At 38.6% G+C, this 27,158-nt stretch overlaps 1 protein-coding gene across 1 annotated transcript in view; it reads left to right on the forward strand.

Moving 5' to 3' along the window:
- Positions 1–653: 653 nt before the first annotated feature.
- LIPC (lipase C, hepatic type) overlaps positions 654–27,158 on the forward strand; it is a 66,658-nt gene continuing 40,153 nt past the window's right edge. The window contains exons 1-2 of the mRNA XM_077185801.1: positions 654–727; positions 17,648–17,760. Coding sequence (XP_077041916.1) covers positions 17,682–17,760 — 79 coding nt within the window. The 5' untranslated portion in view covers positions 654–727; positions 17,648–17,681. The remainder of the gene's footprint in view (positions 728–17,647; positions 17,761–27,158) is intronic.

Below are 27,158 nucleotides of genomic sequence, written 5' to 3' on the forward strand. Positions count from 1 at the left end.
CATATCAAATTACATGGACCTGTGTTCTAGTACAAGATCCAGTATATAGAAGACTATTTTGCACTTTTTTTTTTTTACACACCAGCTTATGTATCCTTAGTCATAGCAGGAAATCTGATCTCCTTCATACACAATTCCTTATTCTTTCAGTCAGCCACAAAGCCAGCTTTAGAGTAACTGCTCATTACAGGCAAAATACTGGTCTCTCTCAGGGAATGAGAGATAAGCCTTTGATTTAAAAATGCCCATGGTCTGGGCCTAAATCTTCTCTGTCTTTCTCTTCTGTCTCTGACAGTTTGCTATAATTTAAGGGAAGCCATTCTGCTGAGTTTGGTTAAATAAATGTTATGGTTGTCTCACAGAGAGAATAGCATTTAGGTCATAATAGAGGCTTGTTATTTACAGTTTAAAAAAGCCAGCTTTGAGTCCTGTCCTGGATGCCTAGCTACACATGTGACTGATATAGTGCATTTTGTATATTTTGGCACAAGAATGTGGTACACAATGATCTTATTTAGCAATATTTTGAAAAACATGCCAATTTTGAAAAAAAAGCCATTCAAATATGTGACAGAGCTGTGCCTTCTGTGGAAGAGGGTATAAAATTGAGAATTCTTGGCTTGTGATATAACCTATCCACTGTTTCTAAGGAGAGAGTCTTCATTAACGTCTATTTTCAATTTTCATTTTATAAAATAGTTTATGCCAAACTGGGACATATCATCAAGTAAGGCCAAGTTGGGTAAGCACATGTTTTTTGTATACAATGAGAAGTACATTGTGGTCTGAATTCTGTTTAGACTGAAGTCTTTTACTAAGCTGCTTTTATACAGAGGGGTTAGAATGAAGGCTTAGAATTAACATAAGATCTCTTGTTGCTTATGACTAAGAATATTAGTGAAAAGACTAATTGGTTTGTATGAGAAGTTTAGAAATCTACTTTTATTCTTAATATCCTGTGCTGGTCCTTCAAGTCAAAAAGAACTGACTCATCCTGTGACTCAAATATTGCAGTGTTGGTTTCCATTATCCACCACATCAGAACAATGACATGCAGACAATGTACATTTTACTTGGGTTTACTGGGTTTTCCAATATAATTAACATCAGTGCACTGGTCTATTATTGCAAGGCAGGAGAAAGCTGTGGATTGTTTCTGTTTCAATTTTAAGAAATGCTGATTTTTCTAAGTGCTTTAGCTGTCTATATTCTACTGAAATTTAAGTGAGAACCTGTAATTCTGCTGAAACTATTAATGATGTACTCGCTGTGTTTCCCTTTTTTTTATTAACAGATTTCTGTGTTTTCTCCTAAAGTTCTGCAAATTATATACAAAGTTACAAAATCCAAAATGAGACAGTTAAAAGGTGTTCAGGCACAATTGTAAAGCTGTTTCGTAATTCTAAATATTTAACATCTTGTTATAACAGCAATGAAGAGATACTTGGCAAGGTTGACCAAAACAGATGTTGAAAGAAGAAAACTAGTAACCATTTAACTGTGCAAAAGGGCTCAAACATGATTTGGAGCCTATGGGAACTGTGATATGAGTCGTTATTGTTGTGTCTGCCAATTAAATCAAGCTCATCAAATTATTCATAGCAAATAAAATCTGTTGCAAAACAAACCCGTTTGACTCATAGCAGACTGTTCAAAGATGCTTCAGTTTCTCTAAATGTACTTTTTCTTCATTTGAGAGAGATTAGGAGACCATCAACAATGGTCAGCAGTTGCTTTGATGATGTGCATGACAGTGACTGGGTTTTGTTCTTTTCCTTGATGACAAATGTTAATGTTTTGGAGGGAATAGATACTTTCCTATTTGCAAAGAAGACTGTACTTTCATTACAGTTCATAAGAGAGAAAATGAAAAAGAAAGAGCACTAATACATCCAAACAAGAAAGAAGAAGTCTAAGAATAAATTCTAGTCAAGTATTGAACATGATCACAATAATTTCAGTTAACTAATGAACTGAACACTTCTGGTACAAATGTGTCACGGTTAGGAAAGAATAAGTATAGGGATTTAGAGTTCTGGTACCAGTCACACAACTGCTAGGTGATACTGAATAGTCATACTCAGGTTTACCATGAACACCTGATTATAGCACACTGCATAGAGCACACCAAATCTAGCACCTTTATTCCAAGGCTCTGGCTCCTAAGACAATAAAAGTATCTTTTAGTAATAGCTTTTGTGCTGGAAAGAAATTTGTGATTTTTCCTGACTTTGAATCTGCTACCTAGTGAAAGAACCCACTTACACTTAGGAGAATGGGAGCACAGTTCTGCTTTGTACTTGTTGAACTCATCTACAGAAAGAAAATTGCCCAGCCCGACAGTATAGTCTGATTCCAAGCTATATGAAAGGATCACACAGTGTTTCTACTTCACAGCACAGAGACAAAGGTTAATGAAAGCCAAGACCTCGGGCTTCAAATCTGTTCCTTACTGTCACTGTAACCATCCTGTGGATTAGAGAGCTTTTTTGCCATGTGGCTCTCCCACAACTGGAACAGTTTCCCATAAACAACATTTTCAGTTAGCTGTTTGTGTTTAGACTATTCTGGGTTTTTTTAGGAACAGCTGTGCAGTTGAGCATCTCCCACTAAATTGGTAGTTAAAACCACTTTAGGCAACTAATTCAGGCACTGTACAACAGTGATAGCACTGGAAAGGGAGGGAGATGCTGTAGCTAAACAGCACAGTAGAAAAATAAAGACTGTAAAATATCCTGCATATATCTCACACTGTGTCAGGGTTTCCCACACCTTTCAGACAGTGTGGACCTTTTTAAAAGAAGCTACAACATAATTAGAACAAAATATAAAGCCATAAGAAACCATGCATAAAATTTCTGGAATATTTTATTGGACTCCTCAAAAATTTAATCACTTTTACTTCTGAAAAAAACACATCATGTATCTTGCTAGCTAACCTCATTATCCAGAAACACATATACAGAAAGCACTGAGCCTCTGGTTTTAGTAAATCTCCACTCTCCCTTTGCTTCCCATTTTGTTCTGTAATTTTGCAATGCTTCTCAATGGAAATGCCTTTTTCATGATGATCAGTGGCCACAAGCTTTCCAGCCCATAAGCAAACACCCTCTGTCCCCAGATAATCTCTGTCTTTTATCCATCCCTGACTGCCAGCAGTTCCCCCTGTTCAGTGAACACACTTCAAGACCTGCATGTTCTGGGCCTAAAATTATTTCTTTGATAGTATTTATATATCCAGCATCTTTTGTCCCACAGCCTTTGAAACAAGCTAAAGATATACATGCTTTGTCCAGAGGTCATTTAATCGTGGAAATGCAGCCAGCCTTGGCTGGAAATGCAGCAACAGTTAATAGTGCATAGCAATATTAGAGCACTTTAGGTCAGCAAACTATGAATGCATTTGTTTCTAATGAAGCTGCTGCTGTAATTTAGGAAAGAAGCAGAATAATTATTCAGTTTGGAGTTTGGCCAGGAGACCAAAACGAACAGCATTCAGACTTCAGTAAAAATGCTCAAGAGTTTAAAATGGCCACAAATAATGTGGATCTAGATTTTAAATTTCATGTGGAAGATGGATGAGCAGGTCATTTTGCTGTCAATGGGTCTCTAATTGGTTTGCCTCAGAGCATTTTTTTGATCAATTTCTTTGTGTAACAAAGATTCTGCATTCATCGTGTCTCAATATTTTTACATTCAGTACTTTGCAATCCCTTAGTTATAAACCCCATGATTTAGCAAGGCCAAAATGAAGAAACTGGAATAATTTTAGTATAGTTTGTACATTGAAAAGCCTTGATTTTTAAACCTAATAATTTTGTCTTACATCTATGAGGAAAATCAAGAACTTTCCATCTAATGGTTTTAGACCAAATTAGGTTTCTTTTAGGAGTTAATTTTTTCTGCTTCTTCTGCTTCCTTACCAAAACAAAGATTGGAAAGAAAAGGGTACTTTTTAATTTTAACTTGATGACTCACTGGGAATTTGGATGGCCTAGAATTACAAGTGGTTGTCCCAGGTGAAAAATTGTTTCTATCTCTGTCCCATGTTACACAGAGAATCTTATGTTTATTCAACCTCTTGACCATGGAGCAGGCCAAGGGCTTGGCTTGGTTCATCTGCTGAAGGCTTCTCTGATCACCAGTCAGAGCTGTGAGTGCTTCAGACATGCACATGAACCAAAGTGACCCATGGCTGTTTGCATCAGGAGAAGCTGAGTGCAGAGAGGCACTTTTTATATGGACAGCATTTCTTTTCCAGGGAGCATCTTTTACTCACCCCAACCAAAATGTGCTGCCTCCACAGGAGTGCCATGCTCTTTGCTAGGACAGCACATCAGCACTGAGGCACCAGCAAAGCTGTGTGAGTACAGCCTTAGCCAGGCCTATAATCTACTTTTGATCTTAGCAGTAACCTCCTACTGACATAATTGATAGTCTGCTTTCGGTCATGGACTTCACACAACCTAACATTTACACTCTGACCCATAATTATATTTAGAACAGACACACACCTCTTCCTGCACAGAGAATAAAAAGCTGCACAGCACATCTTTCAGGAAGACTGTAAAGATTCCACTCATCCATCCCTAAAGACAAAAGTCCTTTTCAAAGTTTTCCATCATGCTGTGCAATAGTAGTTAATGTTGTCAATCTCCTACATGTGTTTTAGAAGAAGACCAGAGAAATAACTAGGATACAATTTCATTATTCAGATTAAAAATGTCATTCCTTACAGCAATCCAGTTACTGAGGATTACTGTATGTTATATTACCAAGATATATATATATTTCATCAAATATAATGAAGCTGGAACAAACAATGTGAGACTTAACGTATCTATGACTTTTTACCTCAGGAGACCAGCACAAAGCAGAAGGTTTTACCAAGTTCTTTTATTATAAAAGTGAGTGATATGCATGCTTAAAACATGCACCAAGGGAATGAGAGGCTGCAAAATATTAAAGTAACCCTAGACCACATTAGCATAGCCTTGATCTGCAAGAACAGTACTGGCAATAAACTTTAGTTCAGTATGGATCTTTTTAAACTTCACCAAAGTTTCTTGTAATATCCTTTGTAATGTCGCATTTTAAGTTCAAATACAGTGAGCAAATTGCCCCATGTGTTTAAGTCTGGTCCTGATTTATACAAAAGGCACATTCTCTTTCTTGCAAGGTTGACTGAACAAAGCCCAAGAACTGTATTCAAAGGATGCTTTTTGGTTTCAAGTTAGCAGTTGAAGTTAAAAGATGTGATGTTTATGTTGCCTTTCCTTAAGATGTTATGCCACTGTAATCTAGAAAGCACACCATTACAGCTCCCTAGCAGGTCTGCAATAGAAATAGAGATTGGGAATACTTTTAAAGGCCATCTGATTTGTCATCACCAAAGGAGCAGGATCAGTGTTCCTTCAAGTGACCAAGAGTGCCTGCTCAGGGAAAAGAACACATTCACTCCTGAAATGTTCTTGAGCTTCTGTCAGTCAAAACAGCACAAGTCTTGAAAGAAATAGAAAAATGAACCCTATTTCCCCAAAGGCAGTATACTAAACACTGCAGCCCATGCACTTTTAATAGATTTATGGCTTATATGTATTATAGTAGTTCCTTTTTTGGCAGCCCACATTTTTAAGGAATTTTATTTACCTTCTTTTGGGACTGAAAGTTTTTCTCCTCGTAAATCAGCCTGTTGCAGAGGACAATCATAATGGCATTTTGCTGCTGCTTGGGAAGAAGGTGACCAGAGCTCTGCAGTCCTGAGGCGCTGTCAGGGACCAGCTGCTTGGGAAGAAGGAGCTCCTGTTCCAGGAGGAACACACAGTGCTGGCACCTATGGCATTCCAGCACAATCCTCCAGCTGCATATTGCCTTCAGTCCTTGGGACACAGGCTCAACTCTTTAAAAGTCAAGTTTTTGGGGGGTTTCCTTTTCTGCATCCACTAGTATCAATGTACCCAATTTCCCTGGACAAAATGCCAAACCAACTTCCTTAACAGAACAGCACCACTCCTATTCAAAGGCCTCAGTGAAAATAGGCAGCCTTGCAGGGAAGCACTTCCTTCCAGAAATTATGGTGTACACAGATATTTTACACATTAGGATACTGCCAACACTACACAATGCCAGCTTTTGTCACATCTGTAGTAGCTGGGCCCTGTAGTGCATTACCAGTAGTTATTTCTATGAAGCCAAATGTTCAAGGCAAACATGTTCAAAGCAATATCATTGCTTACATGGCTTTGATTTAGCACTGAATGAAGAGAAAATGTTGTCTAAATCCTTATTTCAGAGTTATTAACTAGTTATCATCTATTATTTGTTGTCATATTCTGTTGTATTCATTTTGATAAGCATTTAATTTAACATCAAGTAATTTTTTTCTTCTAAGTAATGGGATCATCTTCTGCCAAAAGCAATTCCTCTTTGCTTGCTTTTTCTGTTTTGTTTTATAAAATGAAATCATCACCATGTAATCCAGACTAATCACTTCCCTGACAGTCTGTCAGCAAAATACAGGGATACATGGCTCAAAATATAATACAAGCAAAATATGGCATGTCAAAACCTGCCTTCCTTGGCCTGTCATAATTCCTGATGAACACTGGCTATATGTGATATGCTCCACAGCAGTACCAATGGCTCTCTAAGGACTACAGCTGAAGTGATTTGCCAGTGATACAGCCCAGATATCCCTTGCTATGAAATCTGAAAAATTATACACTTTCATTGTAATTCCAAGTAAGAACTTAATTTCATTATGTATTTTGTTCTTCTCAAAGGGAACAATTACTGCAATGCATGAAACAAAGCCTTGAGAAAGGGAAAAAGAGTATCAAGCACCTATAGCTAAAGCAAAGATAACCTGGAAAATACACCAGTTCTTTGACTTAGACCAACCTGCCTAAGTCTAATAGAAAAGAAATGGAGGGAAGGATTGGCATCCAGAGGGGCCCTGACAGGCCTGAGAGGTTGGTCTGCATGAACCTCCCAAAGTTCCACAAGGCCAAGTGCAAGTCCTGCACCTGGGCTGGGGCAATCCCAAGCACCAATACAGGCTGGGCAGAGAGAGGAGTGAGGGGAGCTCTGGGGAGAAGGACCTGGGGGTGTTGGTGGATGAGGGCTGGACATGAGCTGGCAGTGTGTGTTTGCATCTCAGAAAGACAATCATATCCTGGGCTGCAAGCCAAAGAAGTGGGAGCAGCAGGTCAAGGGGGGTGATTGTCCCTCTCTGCTCTGCTCTTGTGAGAGACCTGGAGTGCTGCATCCAGCTCTGGGGCTCCCAGCAAAACAAGGACATGGAGCTGCTGCAGCAAGCCCACAGCATGGTCCCAGGTGTGATCAGAGGGCTGGAGCACCTCTGCTGTGAGGACAGGCTGGGGGAGCTGGGCTGTTCAGCCTGGAGAAGAAAAGGCTTCAGGGGGACCTTACAGCACCTTCCAGTGCCTGAAGGGGCTCCTAAAGAGCTGGAGAGGGACTTTGCAGGCTCAAGGGCCTGGAGTGCTAGGACATGGGGGAATGGCTTCAAACTGAAAGAGGGAAGATTTAAATTAGACATTAGGGAGAAATTCTTTGCCATGAGGGTGGTTGGGCACTGGCACAGGTTGCCCAGGAAAGCTCTGGCTGCCCCTTCCCTGGCAGTGCTCAAGGCCAGGCTGGATGGGGCTCTGGTGGAACCCCCTGCACCCACCATGGCAGGGCTGGAACAAGATGGTCTTTAAGGGCCCTTCCTACCCACACTGTATTATGGTTCTATGAGTTATGCTAATGCTAATCCCTTAATGAGGGATTGTTATAAAAACTACCTGGGGAACCTCTCCTTCATTTGAAATTGATTATTTTCAGAGGAGATTAATTAGAAGACAATTAAATTAGGAATATACAGCTTCTTTGAAAGCCGGCCCTTAGGGTTATGCTAGTTGAAATATTTCAGAACTGTTCTTAAAGTTTCATTATTTCTTTAAATGCTCACAATTTTTGCTGCTGTGAAATTTTCTAAGATTAATTCATAACAAAAAGTATCATCACCTCACTGGGATCCCTAGGGACAGTTGTAAAAGCTTTTAAGCAGACTTTTTTTGCTAAAAAGAACTGTGGAAAAGCTTTGGACCCATTTCAGAATTTACATTATATATGACCTATAAAAACATAATCTCATCCTCATTTCTTGATTTCTTATTTCTGCATCAAAAAGGAATGGAAAATGTGATATTAAATGTACTACTTAGCCTTAAAGTTTGACTAAATGACATCTATGAATTTTTGCATTATCTCTTGACAAATACCATACAGAATGGACAGGACAAAATAGAGGTAGCATTTTACAAAATTTGTTTGCTGCCATTTTCAGACTGTCATTTTATAGAAAATGGAAAAATTAGTTTTATCTCTTTTGCATTAATAAAACCAGATGTATTTAAAGTGCAATAACTTTTGTAGAATCTCACATGGTAATTTCACTAATCTGGAACAGACTGGAAGACACATTTTTAAATACAACAATATGATGGTCACCAGAAACACAATAATTTTATCTAAAAATATTAAGAGGATTAAAATGGTCCTGTAGTAAATAAAGGAAAAAATCCCAATTTTTTAGTCACAAATTACTTTCTAAATATGTTTCAGACCTAAGATTCATGGTCCTGAGCAAAGGTGCCTATTTGTTTTATTTTCTGTATCAAAGGGAAATTGCTGTATTTATAATAAATTGTGTATTTCTATAATGTGCCACTAAGAAAAAAGCCTCCACAAAAACCTCCATATTCTGCTTTCCTATTCTATTTTTTATGAGACTTCCCAGGGTCCATGATGAGAAACATATACATGCAATTCAGTAATATTTGATAAAGTTTGTACAAACATGGTTCAGCCAGACAGAGAGCAAAATTTGACCTAACAAATACATAGCATAAAGCATTTATCCAATGCTTTGCCAAAGTTTCAAATACATTTTGTTTAGTGCAACATTTTTCATCCTTTTTACTTCCTTCTCTTGTTTTGTAGAGGAGATGAAAGTCCATGAGTAACAAACTCAGATCTACCATTAATGAGTTTGCTTTTCTCAGTCACTTTTAGGAAATTGCCCTAAGCCAGTGGTGTAAGTATGAAAACACTGTAAGTGTTCTGCAACAACACAAACATTCCTAGTTACATCTCGATTTCAGAGTTATCTTCTACAGTATACCTTATACCTGAAAACCCCACTCTTGAAACCTTTAAGGAGAACAGAGTCTGAATTCCTCAATTTCAGGGTCCAGAGCATAGTTGAGGTGCTTGCCTGAGGCTGATGCCAGAACATGCATTTTTAAATGTGTGTCCCTACACTGGCAGATTAACTAACTGTCAGGCATGAACTGCAGAGCAGATTGGACCATCTGTGGAGGAATATGACAGGATTTCTATCCAATAGTTTGAATTCTTTCTCTGCAGGAAATTTCAATGTAAGATGCCAAATGGAATCTGGAAATTAAAAAGAAATTAGTAATAATTTTGAAGCTATAATTAGAAGACAGAAAACCAAGGAATACAGAGTAGGATATGGAGCTATTAAATCTCTATGGAAAGGCCAGCTGCCTGCCTCTGTGCTCTTCCTAAGGGTGGTGTGAGGGCAGTGCAGGCCAGTGGTGGCTGCCCTGGATTTCATGCCATAGTGCAGAGTGAAGGAACACACACAGGTAAGGATGTACAGGTCCATGTGCCACAGGCAGGGTGGGCTTAGCAAGGTTTGCATCCCATGGAAGAGGCCCTTGCAATGGCACTGCTCTTCTCCATAGTAAATACATTTTAGACTCCTTACCTATTCCCCAGTCACCACCAATCTAGGAGTTAACTGAAAATTCACTAGACTGACACCTGTGCTCTGTCCCACAGGTTATTCAACAAATAACACACCACATGTTAAGGTTTTGGAACATTCAACCTGGAATAAACATACATGAAAGCAACTTGAGAAGTTGGCATATACTGTAAATTTTGAAGGTTTTTGCAATGCATGTTATGGTCAGAGTCACTTTACTGCTCACTTCCTTCTCCTTTTTTGTCTCCCAGGCAAGTTACTCAGAGATGAGCTTTACCGTCATTTTATTGGAGTGGATCTGTGCCAGCTCTCTGGGTTATTTGTTACTCCCACAGTGCTCATCCAGTCCCCCAGCACTGCTTGCCTCCAGCCCTTCCTTCAACTTCCTCTTCAGGGTAAAGGCACTTCTCAAGCACTTTGGTGAACCACAGCTACTTAAAAGCCACAAGCACAAATTGGTCATTTGGCAAAGAATATTATTCTTCCCCAGCTGATGTAATCAGCCTTTCTCAATGAGCACTCCTGGATGCAGCACATGCTCCAGGGCTGGTTTGCAGTGCACTTGGTGCAATAGCTGTGACTCTGAGATGCAGAACTAGCTTTGTCTTACCCATCTTGCCACCCATGAAATGTTTCCACACACAAATGAAGGAACACAGCTAAGGAAAAGAAAAAGTGGAGCTAGAGAAAACACCCTGATGGGATTTCTTTTTAATTACATGCCTGGTTTTTTGGCCTATTCCACAATGCTAAAAATGAATACCACAGATGGAGGGTGGGTGTTAAAGGCCCACTGAACACTGAAATTTTACTGATCTGTTATAACAGGAAACATCTGTGCTAAATACAATGTTTAGCAGCTCTTCCCATTTCAGTTGTGGAACATCAGTATTTACAGGACACTACCAAGAAATTGTTTGAACTCATGGCCACAGTCACTTCAAACCTAATACTGACTGATTTGTTGCTCTGAACCATTTCAACAACTATGGATTTTGGAATACCAATGTATTTAATCAATTATCCTATGGTTTATCCAGACATCAAAGATTTGCAGTTCCAGAACTAACACAGAAACAATTATTTCAATTCTTTCAAGTAGGCTACATTCATTTCTATTTTTGTGAACAAAGTCCACAATTCTTTTACCAATCTGTAACATTTTCAGGCAGTTTTTCAGACCAGATTTTCAGAAAGTTTGGAGAAGATTTTAAATGCATGTTTATCCTAACTGATGCTTAAAGTATTTAAGGCTTCTTCATCCCTCAACTAAGCCAATTTTCTCTCTTATAATCTCCTCTAATCTTCTAGTAATGTAGGAACTGCCACAATACATCAGATCCAAGGGTCTATCCACCCCAGTATCTAAGTTCTGCTAGGACTAGCAAGAGCTGTGTCAGGTCCTGGAACAAACAAAATATTTAGGGTTGATAATTAACCACCTCAAACAGTCTGCTGCCCCCTCATCTACTCTCTATATATGAATCCTATTCTTCTCCTTTGGCTTTCTTGTCTGTTTGTTCTTCCCTTTTCATGAAAGCTCAATTTTAACGACAGCAGCTTCACCGAGATCTGGGTTTTGCTCCTGTGAGCATGTTAAGTTCTAAGAGACATCATCAATCAGCCTTTGAATGTTTAGTGTCTTTCAAGTTTCTTTACTTTGGCATAGTTCTTTGCCTTTTGTGTAAGTGCCTTCATGTGTATCCTCTTCAAATATGTTACTTACAAGAAGCCCTGGTTGTCTTGTTCTTGCTTCCTTCTTTATCCATAAGAGCCATCAATCAATATCTGAAACAAGTCTGCTTTCTATTCGTGGTTACAAATTCTCCCTCCTAAATACAGTAGCTCAAAAGCAAGGGAGAGAGCACTATTGGTTTTCCTGTGTGTTCATCTGTTTCAGACATGCTTCTGTTTGATGTGGGGAGGTGAACAAGTGAGGCAGCTTCAAAAGGCATTGTTCTAGTCTTGGTTTTGCTTAAAACCATAAAGCTCAGTCCTCAGGGGGAAGGAGATGGGCTGGATCTCAGTGTGACAAGGAGCTTTGCTGCACGTGTTTGGCTGTTTCTTACCCAGAGCAGTGAAGGGAAAATGCCCTTGCAGGCACACTGAGGTTTCCAAAAGCACATCTGCTCTTCACAGTTACCTCTATTGACACCCCAGTGCTGATTTAGGGAAAGTTGCCTATGTGTTACAGCCCTGTGTAAAAGCTGCTTTAACAATGAAAAATTCAATGCAAACATTTACAGGTCATCCCTGAAACAGGACACTGACAACAGGGAATATCCAAAATAAGAGAATCAAGGTGGATAAAAGATCTGCAGCTGCACTACTCCTTGCAATAGTGCACAATCATACAGAAATTGAGTCCTGTCTGCTGAAGAACAGAACTAATTGTAATGGGAGGCAGGGAGCAGGCCAGCTCCTAACCTGTTTTAAGGCAGGAGTAATATGCAAACTCCCAATATCCTACACAAAATGGAAGAGTATGGGCAGTCCAGATGTCCTGGGGTTTGTTCTCCCCTTTTATTTGGTTCATTCATTCTGTGCTTTTCTGATCTGTCAAGCTTTCAGAGACATGCCCCACATGAACACAGTGTACACATGAGAAAGACAGACAGACCCAGAAGAAACAGCATTCTTCTAAGGCAATTAAACAAGTAATGCTTTGTTATGAAAAGCACTCCACAAACACTGAAGTAAACAAAAAGGGCCTTTTTTAAAGTTTGAAGTAGAAGTAGATGACCCACTCATTATACAATTATATCTATGCTTAGCAATTGTATTTGGGTTCTCTTCTTTGTTTACAGCTGGTTATAATAAGAATTACTCAGTGCAGCACATTTCCAAAATTATTGAAAGGCACAAATATACAAAATCTGCTAAACTTGTGGGAAAACTTGAAACTGCAAGAATTCCATTCCTACTCCCAAATGTGCTTCCAAGGAAAGTCAGATAATATTCTGGGTGATAAGTCATGGCAGAAGACTACCTTATCAGGGGACACAGAGTATGAAATGCATCTTGTATGAGAAATTCATATTTTACAACACGATGCTCATGCAAATTAGTGGTATTCTTTCATATGAGAAAACAAAGTTTGCTGCTCAATTATTTAGTTTTTAATTTAATACTGAAAAGTCTGATGGCTCAATAGCTACTGCTGTAAAGGAGGTATCAGACTCATGTGCAGCTGCTGTATGTTTGACATAGACCATGAATCTACACACAAAAGTCCATCTAAAAATGTCTCCTTATTTAATATTAAAAAATCTTAGAAAAGATCAAACAGGCAGAATAAATTTTGGATTTAAAAAGTGCATTAAAAATTCAACCACATAAAAATTTTCTTGCTCTATAACCTCAGATATATTAGCATAACCATCACATGAATCTTTTTTCAGATGCTGGGGTTATTAGAGGAACACAGGGCGGATCCTCAGCTGGTGAAAAACATTAGAGCTGCACAGAAGCCAATTTATGCTAGCTGAAGTTCTGGCCCATAAAATCTCTTCCAAACCTGAAAGAACATCTTGTACTACAATATAACAGGTCTTCAGGTGATTGAAAAGCATCTTGATGAACAGTGTGGTTTCAGGAAAAAAAGCAGCACTGTATGCCTGACAAATTTCTGCTCTGTGTTCTTTTCTTTAACTTCATTAGAAAGATATATTCAAGCAAAAAGCTGCCTGGTACAATGCATCATTAATCACACACTGCTTCCAATAGTGAACCATCAATTTTATTTTAGATGTGAATATGTGCAAGAGGTCTAACTGGAGCTGGAACATTAGCCAGGAAGCAGATGGGGACTGTGATTGAGAGTCTACCTCCTGGGTATATGTTGTACAAGCAGCAGCTCAGCAGAAGAGGGAAGGTTATCAAGCCCCCTTACAGTGCATGCAAACTACATATAAACACACTGACATAAGCTACAAATTTGGGTTGACCACTGTGTGTTTAAGAAAAGATTCTGTTTCATGTGAAGTTGGCAAAGCAGTAGCCTCCATGCAATATGAAACGTGTTCTGTTTCACAAGAGCAGTTTGGAATATCTATTTCTAACTTTGGAATCCAAATCACTACAGTAGGTATGAGTGATCTCAATGCAGAAAATGAAGTAATTGCAAATGCTGGGTGTTATGGAAAAGTGAAATCATATCTACAGTATTTTTTAAACATACTTAACCATAACCATATTTAAACCTTAAATTTAAACAACTTATTTTAAGGCATTTTTCAAGAATCAAGATTTTTGCAAGTACCAAATTATCCACTTTCCTTATTCAGAGCACGAGTAGAAACATATCCAATCCTAAACTTTCCACTCACTCTTGAAAGTAGCATCAGAACACAGTGCAGCTTGCATGTTCCAGGTGTCATTTTCCTACACCAGCCTCCCAGCCTTTGTTACAGTCCCTGAGATGTCTGTTCCCTGATTTTCTAGAATCTGTGTTGTACATTTGTCACTGCCACTGGTGCAGGACTGCAGAGAGCAGCCTTACAGCTCGTAAGGCTCTGGCAGAGCACTGGGAGTGTCTCAGGGGTATCGAGTTTCACCATTCTTATGGTGAACATAACAGTGGAATAAAATGAAGACCCAGAGCACCCTCATTTTCCCAGAGGATTCTCTTTTTTCTGCAGTGATTTTCACATGGAATATTGCATCTCCCACTCATTACACCTCATGCAGATTCAAATGTAGCTGAAAAAGCCATTTTAGTAAGTGATGCAACATGCTGCCAGTAACTCTGAGTAGCATTTGCATAGTTGCTTCTGGTAAATACCTGGCTCTACTTTTTCTATCCTCATAATGTGCCAAAGACTCTTTCTTGTTATGCTTTTTGCATTAGGGTAACTAATTCCTAAAATAATTTACGTTATATATTCATAGAATATTGTATATGCAATAACAATACAAATGGCAATTAACCCATTGAAGAACATATCAAGCAAAGTAGTTATCAATTGACCAGATAAACATATTGAAAATAGCAAAGATTATAATTTCAATATTTGGATTCAGAGGAAAATTATTTACCAGGAGTTTCTTACCTCTAACGATCATTACATTTGCAGAAGACCCATTCTTTTCTCTTTGAGCAGATAATAAAGGTAATTGGAATTACTCATGTAAATCAAATGGAGAAGAAAAGCAAACCCAAAGGCACACTCTGAAGACACATGGTGTGACAATGCTGTCGAGGCCATTGGGAGCAGCTCCTTCCTCTGGAACACAATCACAGCTGCTCTCTGCAGACTAATGTGCCATAGCAGGCAATTCAGTGCTACATAAACTCATCCTCAACATGCACTCATTCAAACCTGTACAATTATTCCCATAAGACTGCTTAGTGTTCTCATCATTATTGCTGACATCCTGTGAATACTGGAAAGACAAATAAATATCAGCAGTAGCTGACACAGAATTGCCAAATGAAGTAAAACCTGCCAAAGGAAGGTTCCTCCATCTTTTTTTCCCAGTTTTCCTTTTACCACTTTAAGTAATCCTTCATAAAATGCTCACAATGTCATTCTGGCTTCCTACATAGGTTCCATAGTGAGAAGTAAACCCAAACATTGATCCCTATAGTTTTTATTTTCAGGCAATCTCTTCACAAAGATCCAACAGCCATTTCTGTCCCTGACAGATCTACCTCCTTGTTCCAGAACAATCCCTGTCTGCAGAAAGTGAAACTTGCAATCTTTCTCCTCTAAATGCTCTCTACTTTCTTGATTACTGTGCCTAGTGTTACCATTCAACCTGTCAGATCTGTCATCTTCACATCATCTCCAGCCAACATTATTCTAAGTTCACTGCAAGGCTGTGCTAAATCACACAAGTAATTTCTACCAGTCTTAACTTCACTGAAATACAGCATTTGGTGTCCAGCATCAAAGCCTAAATGCTTGTCCAAATTCTATCTCCCGTCTCCTTTTCTTGCTCACTAAAATACTGCTGTGATCAGTATTTTTCATTTATCAAGAGTAATTTTGATCCTATCACCCCCTTTTCTGCATGTCCTCTTTTTCAGTATACTTTCACACACACACACACAAATCAACCAGTCTTGACAGTGCTTCAGATGTTACTGTGCCAAGACCACTGGTCTGACCTTAGAGATTGCTTGGGGGTTTTCCAGCTGTCTGCTGTATCCTGGACTCACAGCTGCTTGGAATGAGCAAGGAAAGAAAGTGATCTGCACTCTTCTCCTGCCTTCATGCAGCATCCACCCTCCCCACAAAGCCTGCTCTCATATGCCTGAACAATGCATCAAGCAAGACAGCAGAATTTCCCTGCTGAAAATACTTTATTTTTTTTTCTAACATGTCAGTTCTGCTATAGCATATTGGTCATATGAGATTTAGTCTTTAAAAAAAGAGAAAACTCTTTTATCTGGGACAGTTTAAAGTAGTTCTTGATTATAAAAACGAGAAAAATTAAAAATTCCTCAGGCTGGAATGGTATGGGTATTATTTATTGTATTCTAGATTTTGTAATTAACATAAGAGGCTTCATAAAGAAGCTGGTGTTCACTGAATGCTCAAAAGATACTATTTCAACTTTATAAGCTCTGTTTCAGTCATTTAATTTGACACAGAACTAGAGTTCTTAAAAAATTGTCTCCATTTGCTATTACTAACAGCAAATCCATAATAAACTAAGTTTAGCAAATTTACACTATCACCCATTCTTGTGCATGAGGGCTTCTTAATGATTCAGAACATGGGAGAAAGTTTCCCGTGCCTGTTTCTAAGGAAAATTCCACAATGGTGCAAAGCATGTAAGTGAGGTATGGTACACATATCTAGCTAATTATACCTTAGCTCAGGTGTGCAGGCAGCCATGGAGGTTTGCAGCACTAAACCACACAAACTGGCAATCCAGTGACCCATGGAAATGCAGGTGGATTTGCAGCCCATGCTAAGGCCTGTGCTGCCATGGCTGTGTCCAGGCTGGCACTTTTCTCCTTTAAAATGAGCCAGAGCATTCTCAACACCCCTGACTGGTGTGGCAAATCTGTGATCTGCAGACTGTTGCTACCACAGGAGGGGCCAGCATGGTGCCCTGCTCAGGTGGGAGATCCAGCTGGGTGTGAACCCTGCTCCCTATCCAAGGGTAATTTTCATCCTCTCATGCTTTGCAATATGTAATTGTTGCATACACACACACAGTGCTGTAATTAAAATTCTGCTCTGATTTTCAGTATAAACCATACTATTTCAGTAGAAACCTTTCCTCTGAAATGACTCCTACATTTAGTACCTACAGTTTCTTATTATTCTTTTAGTGGAAGTGGAGAGAGATGTTGGTTAATTGTGCTGTTTTAGTAAATGTCTTATGTGTTAAAAATCATTCACTTGATTTGAAAGGAACAACTTTGTGATTATCCAAAATCTGGTACTGATTGAACCACTGAAATAAGAGAAGTGTTTAATATATATAAAATTTTGATGATTGCCTTGCTGGCATTTGTCTATGTTAATGAAATATTTAGATGAACCTTCAGCTCTTGCCCTTATTTTGCAATGTGTTCAGACCGAGCTGTCGACCAGCTGAATGCAAGCTGGTTACCCTGGCCTTTAGCAGAATTTCAGAGAACAAATGCCCTCAAGTCTGTGTTCAGAGCTGAGCACTGTTGAGCAAGGTAAGAGGGTCCAGCTCCAACTTATTTCTGCCACACGTGGCATAAAATAAAAATGAAGAGGTTGTAAATAGGCAAATTCCAATTGCCCTTCCATAAAAGGAAAAACCGGAGCAGGGGACAGATAAAATCAAGGTTAATGATTAATGGGCAGAGAATTTCTTGCAAAGCATTGCTAATTCTTTCCTTTTCCCATCTCTTGGCAGAAATTAGCAGAACTCTCATTCAAAGAAACAAAAAATGAGAAGTTTGCAACTTTCATTTTTATTGGTTTCTTGTATCATCATCTCAGCAAATACATATGAAGGAAAGAAAAAAGGTAATACACTATTAAATATAAATACTGATCATTAACTTTTTAAAAATGTTTATACTACAAAAATTTAGTAGTGTTGACTGTCTGATCATTAGGATGTTGGGTTTGGGGTGCTGTGTTCCCTAATATATGGCATTTATACCTGTCTGTATTTATCAGAAAATGTAGTTGCTCATAATTACCACAAATATTTCCCAGGGGGAACCCATACATGTTGAGGCTACAGAATTAAGGTAATCTGACCTTTAACAAAGCTTCTGATTAAGCTAACTTTAAAATGTATTAATTTGAAAATATTGACTGAATTGATAATGTTATAATCTTCTTGGGCTGGAATTATTCTGTGTGACAGATTTAGTCTCCTACTATGAATCAAAATTTGTAGCTACCTGACAGTGTTTAAGCTTTCATTAGCTGAGTTGCCTGATGCAGTGGATTTCATCTCAAGTGGATGAATAGCTTGGAGTGAAAGAGCTACACCTGCAGTAGGTTTTGTTGAAGGGTCTTTATCACTGGCATGGCTGTACAAGCATTTCCTAGGGACTTGTGACACTGCACATTCTGTCAGTATCTGTGTGACTGTTGAGCAAGACAGGACATCAAACAACTGCATTTCTTAAAACCTCTCTGATGTGATTGACAAAGACAGTGCCATGTTTGACCTCATTATTGATGTATACAAAACAAGCATTAGTTTTCCTTCTTATCTAAGTGAATTTCTAATACTGCAAGTCTGGAGGGGATACATGAAGTTTTCTCCTTGGCTGGAAATAAAGCAAGATATGCACATTCACAGAAGTATAGCCCCTTACAGCAGCTGTGTTTTGTATTTTTATTAATTTATATTAATAGTTTTAGAAACCATTTGCTACACAAATGCTTTATATGAAATAGCCATAGTGATTTCAATTTACAGGAGGCAGGAACACCTTTCTTTGATCCTGCACATTAAATTTCCCCTTGGGTTTAAGTTTGAACAATATAAAATCCCTGAATTAAAACACTGTGAGAGACTTCAATTAATGCCATATCTTGGCCTGGTTTACCAAACAAGGCCTGCACATCCTTCACAGTCACTGAACCTTAGAAAGGTATTTAGAAAAGTTGACCAATTCTGTATTTTTGAGGAACCTAAAATAAGAGCACTAACTTTAGTTTGAGGCTTCTCCCATCATCTTTGCTCAGATCTATTCAGATTCCACTGTGTGTGGTCAAAGTTTAGTTCCCCAGAGATACACAAGGCAGAGAGAGGAAGTCACTGTCCCCCTGCTCTTTCACAGCCACAGGTCCTGCCTCATGCAGCTCACATTCCCCCACCCCCATGACCTGTGGCACCATTTATAGCAAGGTCAGTCCCTCACTCTCTCCATCCCCTTTCCCCTCATGACCTAGGACTCCTGTATCATGGACTTCACTTGTTTGCTCATTGCTTCTGCAGTTTAAAACCTTACTTATGGGCCACAAACAACAGGTCACTTATCATACTGGCACTAGCAGATAAGAAAACTCATAGTATGTTGAGGCAAGAGACTGATTTCAGAAGCAGAGAAGGTTTCTTTCTAAAAATGCAAAAAAATTTACTGTATTTTCTTCTAGAGGCTCCCCACAGCCTAACTAGATCTGCTACAGGGTGTCGTTACTAGGCTAAAGACCCTGGTATTCCATTATGTTGAACTAAGACCCTCATCCCTTGCCACTTTTATGATTTAAAAGTCCAATTCCAATTCCAGCTGCCCTTTTGCATTAATGAGTATTTCTGCATCTTTCACTCCCTTGGTATCCTGATCCAATCCAACCTCAGCCACACCAGCCTTGGCCAGAACATAATGTAATCCCCAGTTCTCAAAACCTTGCCTTATTTCTGTACCCATTTGCCTTGTCAGCCAAGCTCTGCTTGTTCTGGGAGTGCTGGCTGTACCTGGTAACCTCAGGGACTCATTTTCCTTATTCCACTTCTCAGTGAGGCAGATTTGTTTGCCACAATGGCAGATGCAAGTGACAGTAAGGCATCACCTCACACCAAGGAAGGGAGCAAAGCTTTTAGCTCTGCATAAGAGGCCTTTTAATGCTGTCAGGTGGAGACAGCTTTCCATGAGCATTGAATCTATTTTACCTGGAAATCCTTCCACCTTGGAGCTTACTTGTTCTTGTTTTAGCAGGAACTGAAGCATAGAACAGCACAACTATCAGGAGTGCAAAGCCTCCTCAGGGATAAGTGTCAGGTACATAATTCTAGCACAAGCAATTACCTATGAAAGAGCCATTCTCTCACTGTGTAAAAGTCCTACTCATTCATTTGTATCCAGAAAATAAACAACTGCTTCAATTTCTTTTTTTCTCTACAATTGTATCCATCTACACAGTAAAAGAAATCACATCACAAAATCAGAACTTATAGGAATTAGACTGCAGCAGGTAAATCAATTTGGATGAATGTTTGTAAATATTTTTGATCAAGTTATGTACAAAAATAGATATTGTAGGTTCTTATTTTATACTTAATTATAGTAGAATAAGATGGAGTGCATTACCAAGCAAAAACAACACCAAATTTAAAACACACACAGGGTTATTATTAAAAAAACCACAGAGGGTTTCTGAAATGCCATGGTTTTCTTGTACATTTATATAGCAGGAAAGAAGTTTGACATTTTTGCCAAAGGTTCATTATCTAAAAGCAGAATCCCAGAATGAGAAATAAGCACCTAAAAATAACATCCCTGAAACTAAGCCAAGATGATTCTTTCTACAAGCATGTGAAAAATACATAAGCTCTTATTTATTTTGATTCTTCTCCTGTAAACATAAAAGTAGGTGGGAATGGGAATATTTTCCATTATTCCATTTCCATGTGCAGAGCAGAGTTATACAGTAGCTGACATGAACATGTATGCTGTTGAGCTAGCAGTTTGTACTTGACAGTCTCACAGCTGGCAGTTGAGCTGCACATTTTTTGCCCAAACGAGAAGGTAACATCTCAGCTGTCATCCAGTTCTGCTATGTTTTAAGTGTTATCATCACCTTGGTATTACATACTGGCCATAGGAATGGACTGTACACAAATCTGAATAGCTGTTATGTTTTCTTCACTCTCCAAATGGATTACAGATACAAGAGATGTTTGGTATAGCAAATATATATCAAAGTCTATATAAAATTCCTCAACAAAATGCAGTGTGTGTGGGGTACACCCTATCAGATCCAAAAAACTACCAAAAGAATAATTTCTACCTTTTATAGCTGAAAAACTATTAAAACCACAAAAAAGCATAGAAAATTCAAAAGCCATTTAAACTGTAGAGACAGAGAACTAAAGTTAGCCCATAGAAACAAGTCTAAAAACCATTAGTATTTCTTATGTACCTCAATGGATATATTGAACACCTCTGAAGTTTAAATTCACATCACTTCTAGTTAAATCACTTAAAGAGGGATTCAAGTACTCAATTTTGTGACATACAAAAATAATGGTCTAAGAAGTCCTGGAATTTGGAAGTTCAGATACCAGTTACACTAATGATCTATGTTATGATATTCTCAGAAGTTCTGCAAAACTATTTGCTGCCATTTTCTAACTGGCTGTGTTTAAGATTTGCCCTGCTCCCAAGAGTCTTAGAATTCTACCAAAGTTTCTATGATCTAAACCAGTTATTTTTCCTTTTGTTAGCTGGAAAAACCTATTAATATAATTTCATATATAAATTATCACTAGAGGATGTAAAATATAAAGATAGTTTAGCTAACAGAAGGCCCTTTGCTCTTCCATGAAAAGAGACAATAACAGGAAGCCAAGTGACAAAGGAACTATCGATGCACGAAACAACTTTCAATATTTCTACTATAGCAAGTGACTGAACATCTTAATGAGGAGCTTAAATTCACCAGTGGAATGCAATTTGTATGACTTGAGCATTACATTCTTCTGACTATTGCTGCCTGAATAGTGCTTGCATATGACACATGAAAAACCTGAACATACAGAGCAGCTCTTGGCAATCTAACTGCTTAACTGATTGTCTTCCCTTTTCTCAAACTAGAGAAGGCTAGGATTAGTTTTAAATACAATAGGATTTGTTTTAAATACAAATACATAGTTTCAGTGGAAAAGAGGTATCAATAAGAACATACTGCATCAAGCTCTGGGATCCTCAGCACAGGGAAGATGTGGACCTGTTAGAGTGGGTCCAGAGCCACAGAGATGACCAGAGGGCTGAAGCAAGTCTCCTGTGAGGACAGGCTGAGAGAGTTGGGGTTGTTAAGCCTGGAGAGAGCTCCAGGGAGACTTCACTGCAGCCTTTCAGTACCTTAAGGGGCTTATTAAATGGAGGAGAACTTTGTATATGGGCAGATAGTGGCAGGACAAAGGGCAGTGGTTTTAAACTGAAAGAGGGAACTTTTACATTAGATAGGAGGAATAAATTCTTTACTCAGAGCATGGTAAGGCACTGGAAGAGGTTGTTGATTCTTGGAAGAGTTCAAGACCAGGCTGGATGGGGCCCTGAGCAGCCTGACCTATGAGGGCCATCCCTGACCATGGCAGGAGGGCTGGAACTAGATAATCTTTAAGCTCCCTTCCAATTCCAACCATTCCATGACTCATTATTAAAGAGAGCATTTTTCTTTTCTTCTTATTTTGTGGTTCACTCTAGGTTTATATTACACATTTTCTTTTAGAAAACCTAGTTATGCCAAGTCTGTGTGAACTTCAGGGTTATTAATAGGGTTGCATCCACAGCAGTGCAACAGTGATGATGTAAGTCCTACCACCATATGGTCCCCTTGAGTGGCCTTAGCACAGTGACCTTTTTTCCTATGTTACAGGGAGCTAAGAGTCAGTTTGCTGAAGCTGAGTTGGACTCCTTACACAGAGGAATAGCTTGGCAGCAGGGGGGTGGGCCAGCAGCCACTTCCAAGCAGCATGATTAAGATTTCCTGGCAACATGAGCAATAACTGGCAAAAGAGACAGAAGGGACCATCTATCTGCACATGCCAAGACTGGGTGATAAAGTTCACTGCTTTGGCCATAGGCCAAATGTGAATTATGACTCTTGCAAAAAATTGTTTAATGTCTATGCTCCAAGTTAAAATGACCTCTTTCACACTTTGTAGCCTTTCTTCTAGAAAAACATACTGGTTTTAAAGTTATATTACTATGATACCTTTCTTGTTTGTTCCTCTCAATATTTAAAAAATTGCCACAGTTGCTAATATCCTCAGAAGGCATTTACTGCATAGGATTGCACACCCTTCCTCATACCCATTGTAATCAGCCAACAAAAGCTTTTGATGGTGCTGAAATGCTTCTAAAACAAGATGGTTGCACAAACAGGAGTTGTTGGCTAAAATTACAGAAATTCTCTGGTTTGCTTGCCCAGTCTAGTAAAGTCTTTTGAATCTTTTATCAATAATACTGTTTATATTTGGGCTCCTATTTGGCCTCCATAATTCCTGGTGTTGCTCCAAGTGCAACAAATGACAAAAAAAAAGAGATGTAGAAATATTGAATATGAGGAAACAAGGTGTTTATACACATAATGCTCTCTGGAATTAAATCAGCATGTCCAATCTGAAAACCCAAATTTTATGAGACAAACCTTTGAACTTCTGCTGTTTTGAAATATTTGATAAAAAAGCATTTTCTAAATTTTTATATTGCTTACAGAGGGAGGCACTGACCCATGGAGGAGTGGTGACAGAGCAAGTCCAAGGACAAAAATAAAAACATACACATATGTTTGATTTGGCTTTGTGTCTGGTATTGAAAAGCTGCCCTAAAATTCTGCTATACTGGCAGGTACTCCCATATCTTAATGCTACCATTGGAAACCATTAGATAGAAACACCACTGAGAGGAAATTTTTCATTTTAAAATCTTATCTATATTAGATCACTTGTGCTCTACTTTATGCATCTCAGGCTCAAAGTAATCTATAGTGTCAGAGTGAAGAATTTACTTACTGTTTCAAGCACCACTCTTCTCTCTTTCAGCAGCAATGGGTCATAAAGGATGTTGGAGGACATCAATTAAGGTTTAACTCCATGTTTGCCAACCTGCATTTCCAAAAGTCTCAAATTAGAGATTCTGTCAAACTGGGGAGGCAGTGCTGACATATATATATAGTATATATTTTTAATTATATGTATGTATATATATATATATATATATATATATATACACACACACACACTATCAAAATACATTCTAATTTATTTACCAGGCAAATCACTGTATAATTAATATAATGTCCAGGTAATTATCATGTGTTGAGACTAAAACTTGTCCTTTGACTGGAATTCTATGAGTTGTTATAAAAATACAAATTACTAAATTATGTGGACTTTCTGAAAAAAAAAAGGTGTTAGAAAATTATGTACAAAGTGAAGAGGCTAGTATTTTGGTTTGTTATATTTCCATTTTTTTTTTTTTTTGTGTTGTAGTGAAATAGAACTGCTTGTTTTCATATCTATGTCACTTTTACTTTTGACTTAGGACAACAGTACACATGCCTTCAAGGTTTGCTTTTTAGAGTTTGACTCTAGGAAGGGAAGGGATATGGAAGAAGCTCTGATTTTCTTTTTGAGGAGGAAATGTTTGGGCAACAATTATTCACTACAAAAAAATATTTCAAGTGGTATTATCCAGGTAATGCTTTCACTAGAGAGCTTACAATCTTCAAAAAATTGTTTTAAAAGTTTAATTATTGATAAGAATCTTGGATGCTATTTAAAACCTTATCATTATTTTCAGAAAGACATGAGAGCTACTGCATTTCTGAAACTGATTACTGTTTACTGAAGCAGAATATTACTTTCAGTGCCTGAAATGTGAGGAAGAAATAACAATATGAATTAGCAGTGCTCTTAGGACATGAGGACATGAATTAGCCTTCAGTGGCTAAGTCATTTATTGTGCCAAATACATCTCTGGAAACTATTCATCTTTCTTACTGAATTACATTACATAAAAATGCCCCAAAACCTTCTAGGGGTATTGAATCAAGTCCTTGGTATCCACTTGAACTCCTTTTAGATGTCTCATCCTAGACTCCAGTCCCTATTAATGCTTCAATATCACTCTTCTGGGAGTCACTAGAGCCAGCACCATCATGACCTTTCAAATATCTGAACAATTTCTTAAGTGATCCTGACTAAAATAGCTTGTCTGTGCCAACATATAAATTGCCTCCTACACCACAGTGCTTAGCTAAACTACAAGGAAACCTGACAGCCCTAATTGCATTTAATGTGTTTATGCAAATGAGAGTAAGCAGGATGAAGCATGACCCAGAGCAGAGGTTCACCCTCAAGAACAGGACTTTCACAGACCACATCTGTGCAGGATTCCCCAAATCTGCTTTTCAGGTTAGGGACCAACTGCAACCAGGAGACAATTAAAGTCTTCTCTGAATACTTGAAAGTAACTCCAAAGCAGTTTCTGAATATTCTCAAAAAACAGAGCAAATGGAGGCAACTGTGACTGGATTAAAGTTAATTCTCTGTCCTGCTCTACTGTCAGTACAGAAATGAGCAGAGTGGACTGTAGAATTAGAGGAATACAAGGAAGAAAGAAGGGAATGGAGAATATTCAAATATAAAAAACACAGCTACCAGCATGAAGCATTAGTGAGTGGATCTCTGCAGCACTAGAAACTGCACAGAAAGCCAGCTGGCACATCATCTGAAAATCTACTGTGGTCTCTATCCATCATGCTTACCTTCTGCTTACCCAGGAATAGAAAGTAGAGCTTGTTCTTTTAATTTGGAACAGGTTTTTTGTAAGGAACATCATAAATCATTGTTTTCTTAGTAGATGACATCAAATGGTCATGAAAGCTGAGGTACTAATGAGGTGTTTTGACCAGAAATCCCAATAAAGCTCTGAAAAGGTTCCCACAGTAAACATTTCAGTGAGCAGTACTGAAGTTACTTCTGGTTTTCATTGACCATTACAGTGCAATTCAGCCACCTCTCCTCCAGCTGGGCAGTGAGAGCCTCTTTGTCCCCAGGCTGCCTGCAGTGCTCTGCCATGGGACAGTGACAGCAGCTGGGCCCTCACCACAAAGACAATTCCCCTGTTCCAGCTGACCTGTACTTACTGCACACCAAGGCAGGCAGAGAAAAACAAACCCTGAAAGCATCCTCCAGGCAACAGCATTTCAAACACAGTGAAATACATAGAGAATGTGTGCTAAGCATGAGATTTTGCTTACTCTGCTGCCTCCATTCTACACCAGGACAGCAGTGTGTCCCATAGAGCACTGGGAGGTTTCCACATGTTTCTCAGGGCAAAGATGCCTTCAAAACCTGAATGTGCCTTCCCTCTCTGTCAGAAGTCTACCTCCTTCCCAAGAGCAATCCAAGAGCAATCTCCACACTGTTTCCTGGAGAGGGAGTTCAGCCTGATCCTGATGTATGCCATTAAATAGCCTCAGTCTCTTCTCACATGCTCTGGGACCACAATGTGATCTTTTGCTTTAATATGTTAATTTAAAGGAACTGCAACTTTTGTAAGAAACTTCAGCCAAGAAATGTGTCCCTCACAACCTTCTATAGAATGACACTGACACTAGTGTCAGTGTCATTCTAAAGAATGCAATGGAGATTTGGACCTGCAGCAAACTTAGAGTCCTTGATCCAGCTTCCAGAGGAGACACTTGTGCTGCTTGCTATTTTAATCTCCCTAAATCACCTCACAGGAAGTGGCAATGGGAAGGGCTGCTGAATACATTGTGTTCTATCTGAAATTTCAGGTAGCAGAAATAAGCACAACTACCACTGAGATTCTTAGGGAATAAAAATAAAACCAGGAGTATGATGTACTATTCCATCCAAGAGGAATTTTTGAACATTCCTTCTCCCAAAACCATCTCTGGAATTTTAGTAAATTCATAGGATTTAGACCTTGGATTAGAATTTCTCTTATGATCCCATGCCCCTTTCTATCTTTCTATTCTAGGTTATGAAGATTGCGTATATTCATTAAAAATGTTCTACTTTACAGAACATTAAGTGCTAGTCAATTAATTCCACTGATGATAACTGCTTGGCTTTAAGATGTCTCTTGCTATTAATTTCAATAAAATGTTACTCCCCTGAATACCATCAAAGAGCTGATATTTATGGGCCTACCAAAAATATTTAAATTATTAGTTATTTTCCATCTATGAAGTATCAATGCTAGTTCCTAAACTGGCTTTAGGAAAAAATCACTTTGGATACTTTGAATATGATAATCCTGATGTGCAGGAGGAAAGCAAATTCTCAGACATCTGCTCAGGGCCGGGTGCTCTGAGCTCAGAAGGATTTCTCACAGTACAGGCATCAGAGCAGCACTTAGCACCCTGCAAACCCAGCACTCCATGGCTTCTGATCTCCCTTTCAGACACTCTCACCAAGTCCA

Source organism: Agelaius phoeniceus, chromosome 13 (assembly GCF_051311805.1).
Source record: "Agelaius phoeniceus isolate bAgePho1 chromosome 13, bAgePho1.hap1, whole genome shotgun sequence".
NCBI lineage: Eukaryota > Metazoa > Chordata > Aves > Passeriformes > Icteridae > Agelaius > Agelaius phoeniceus.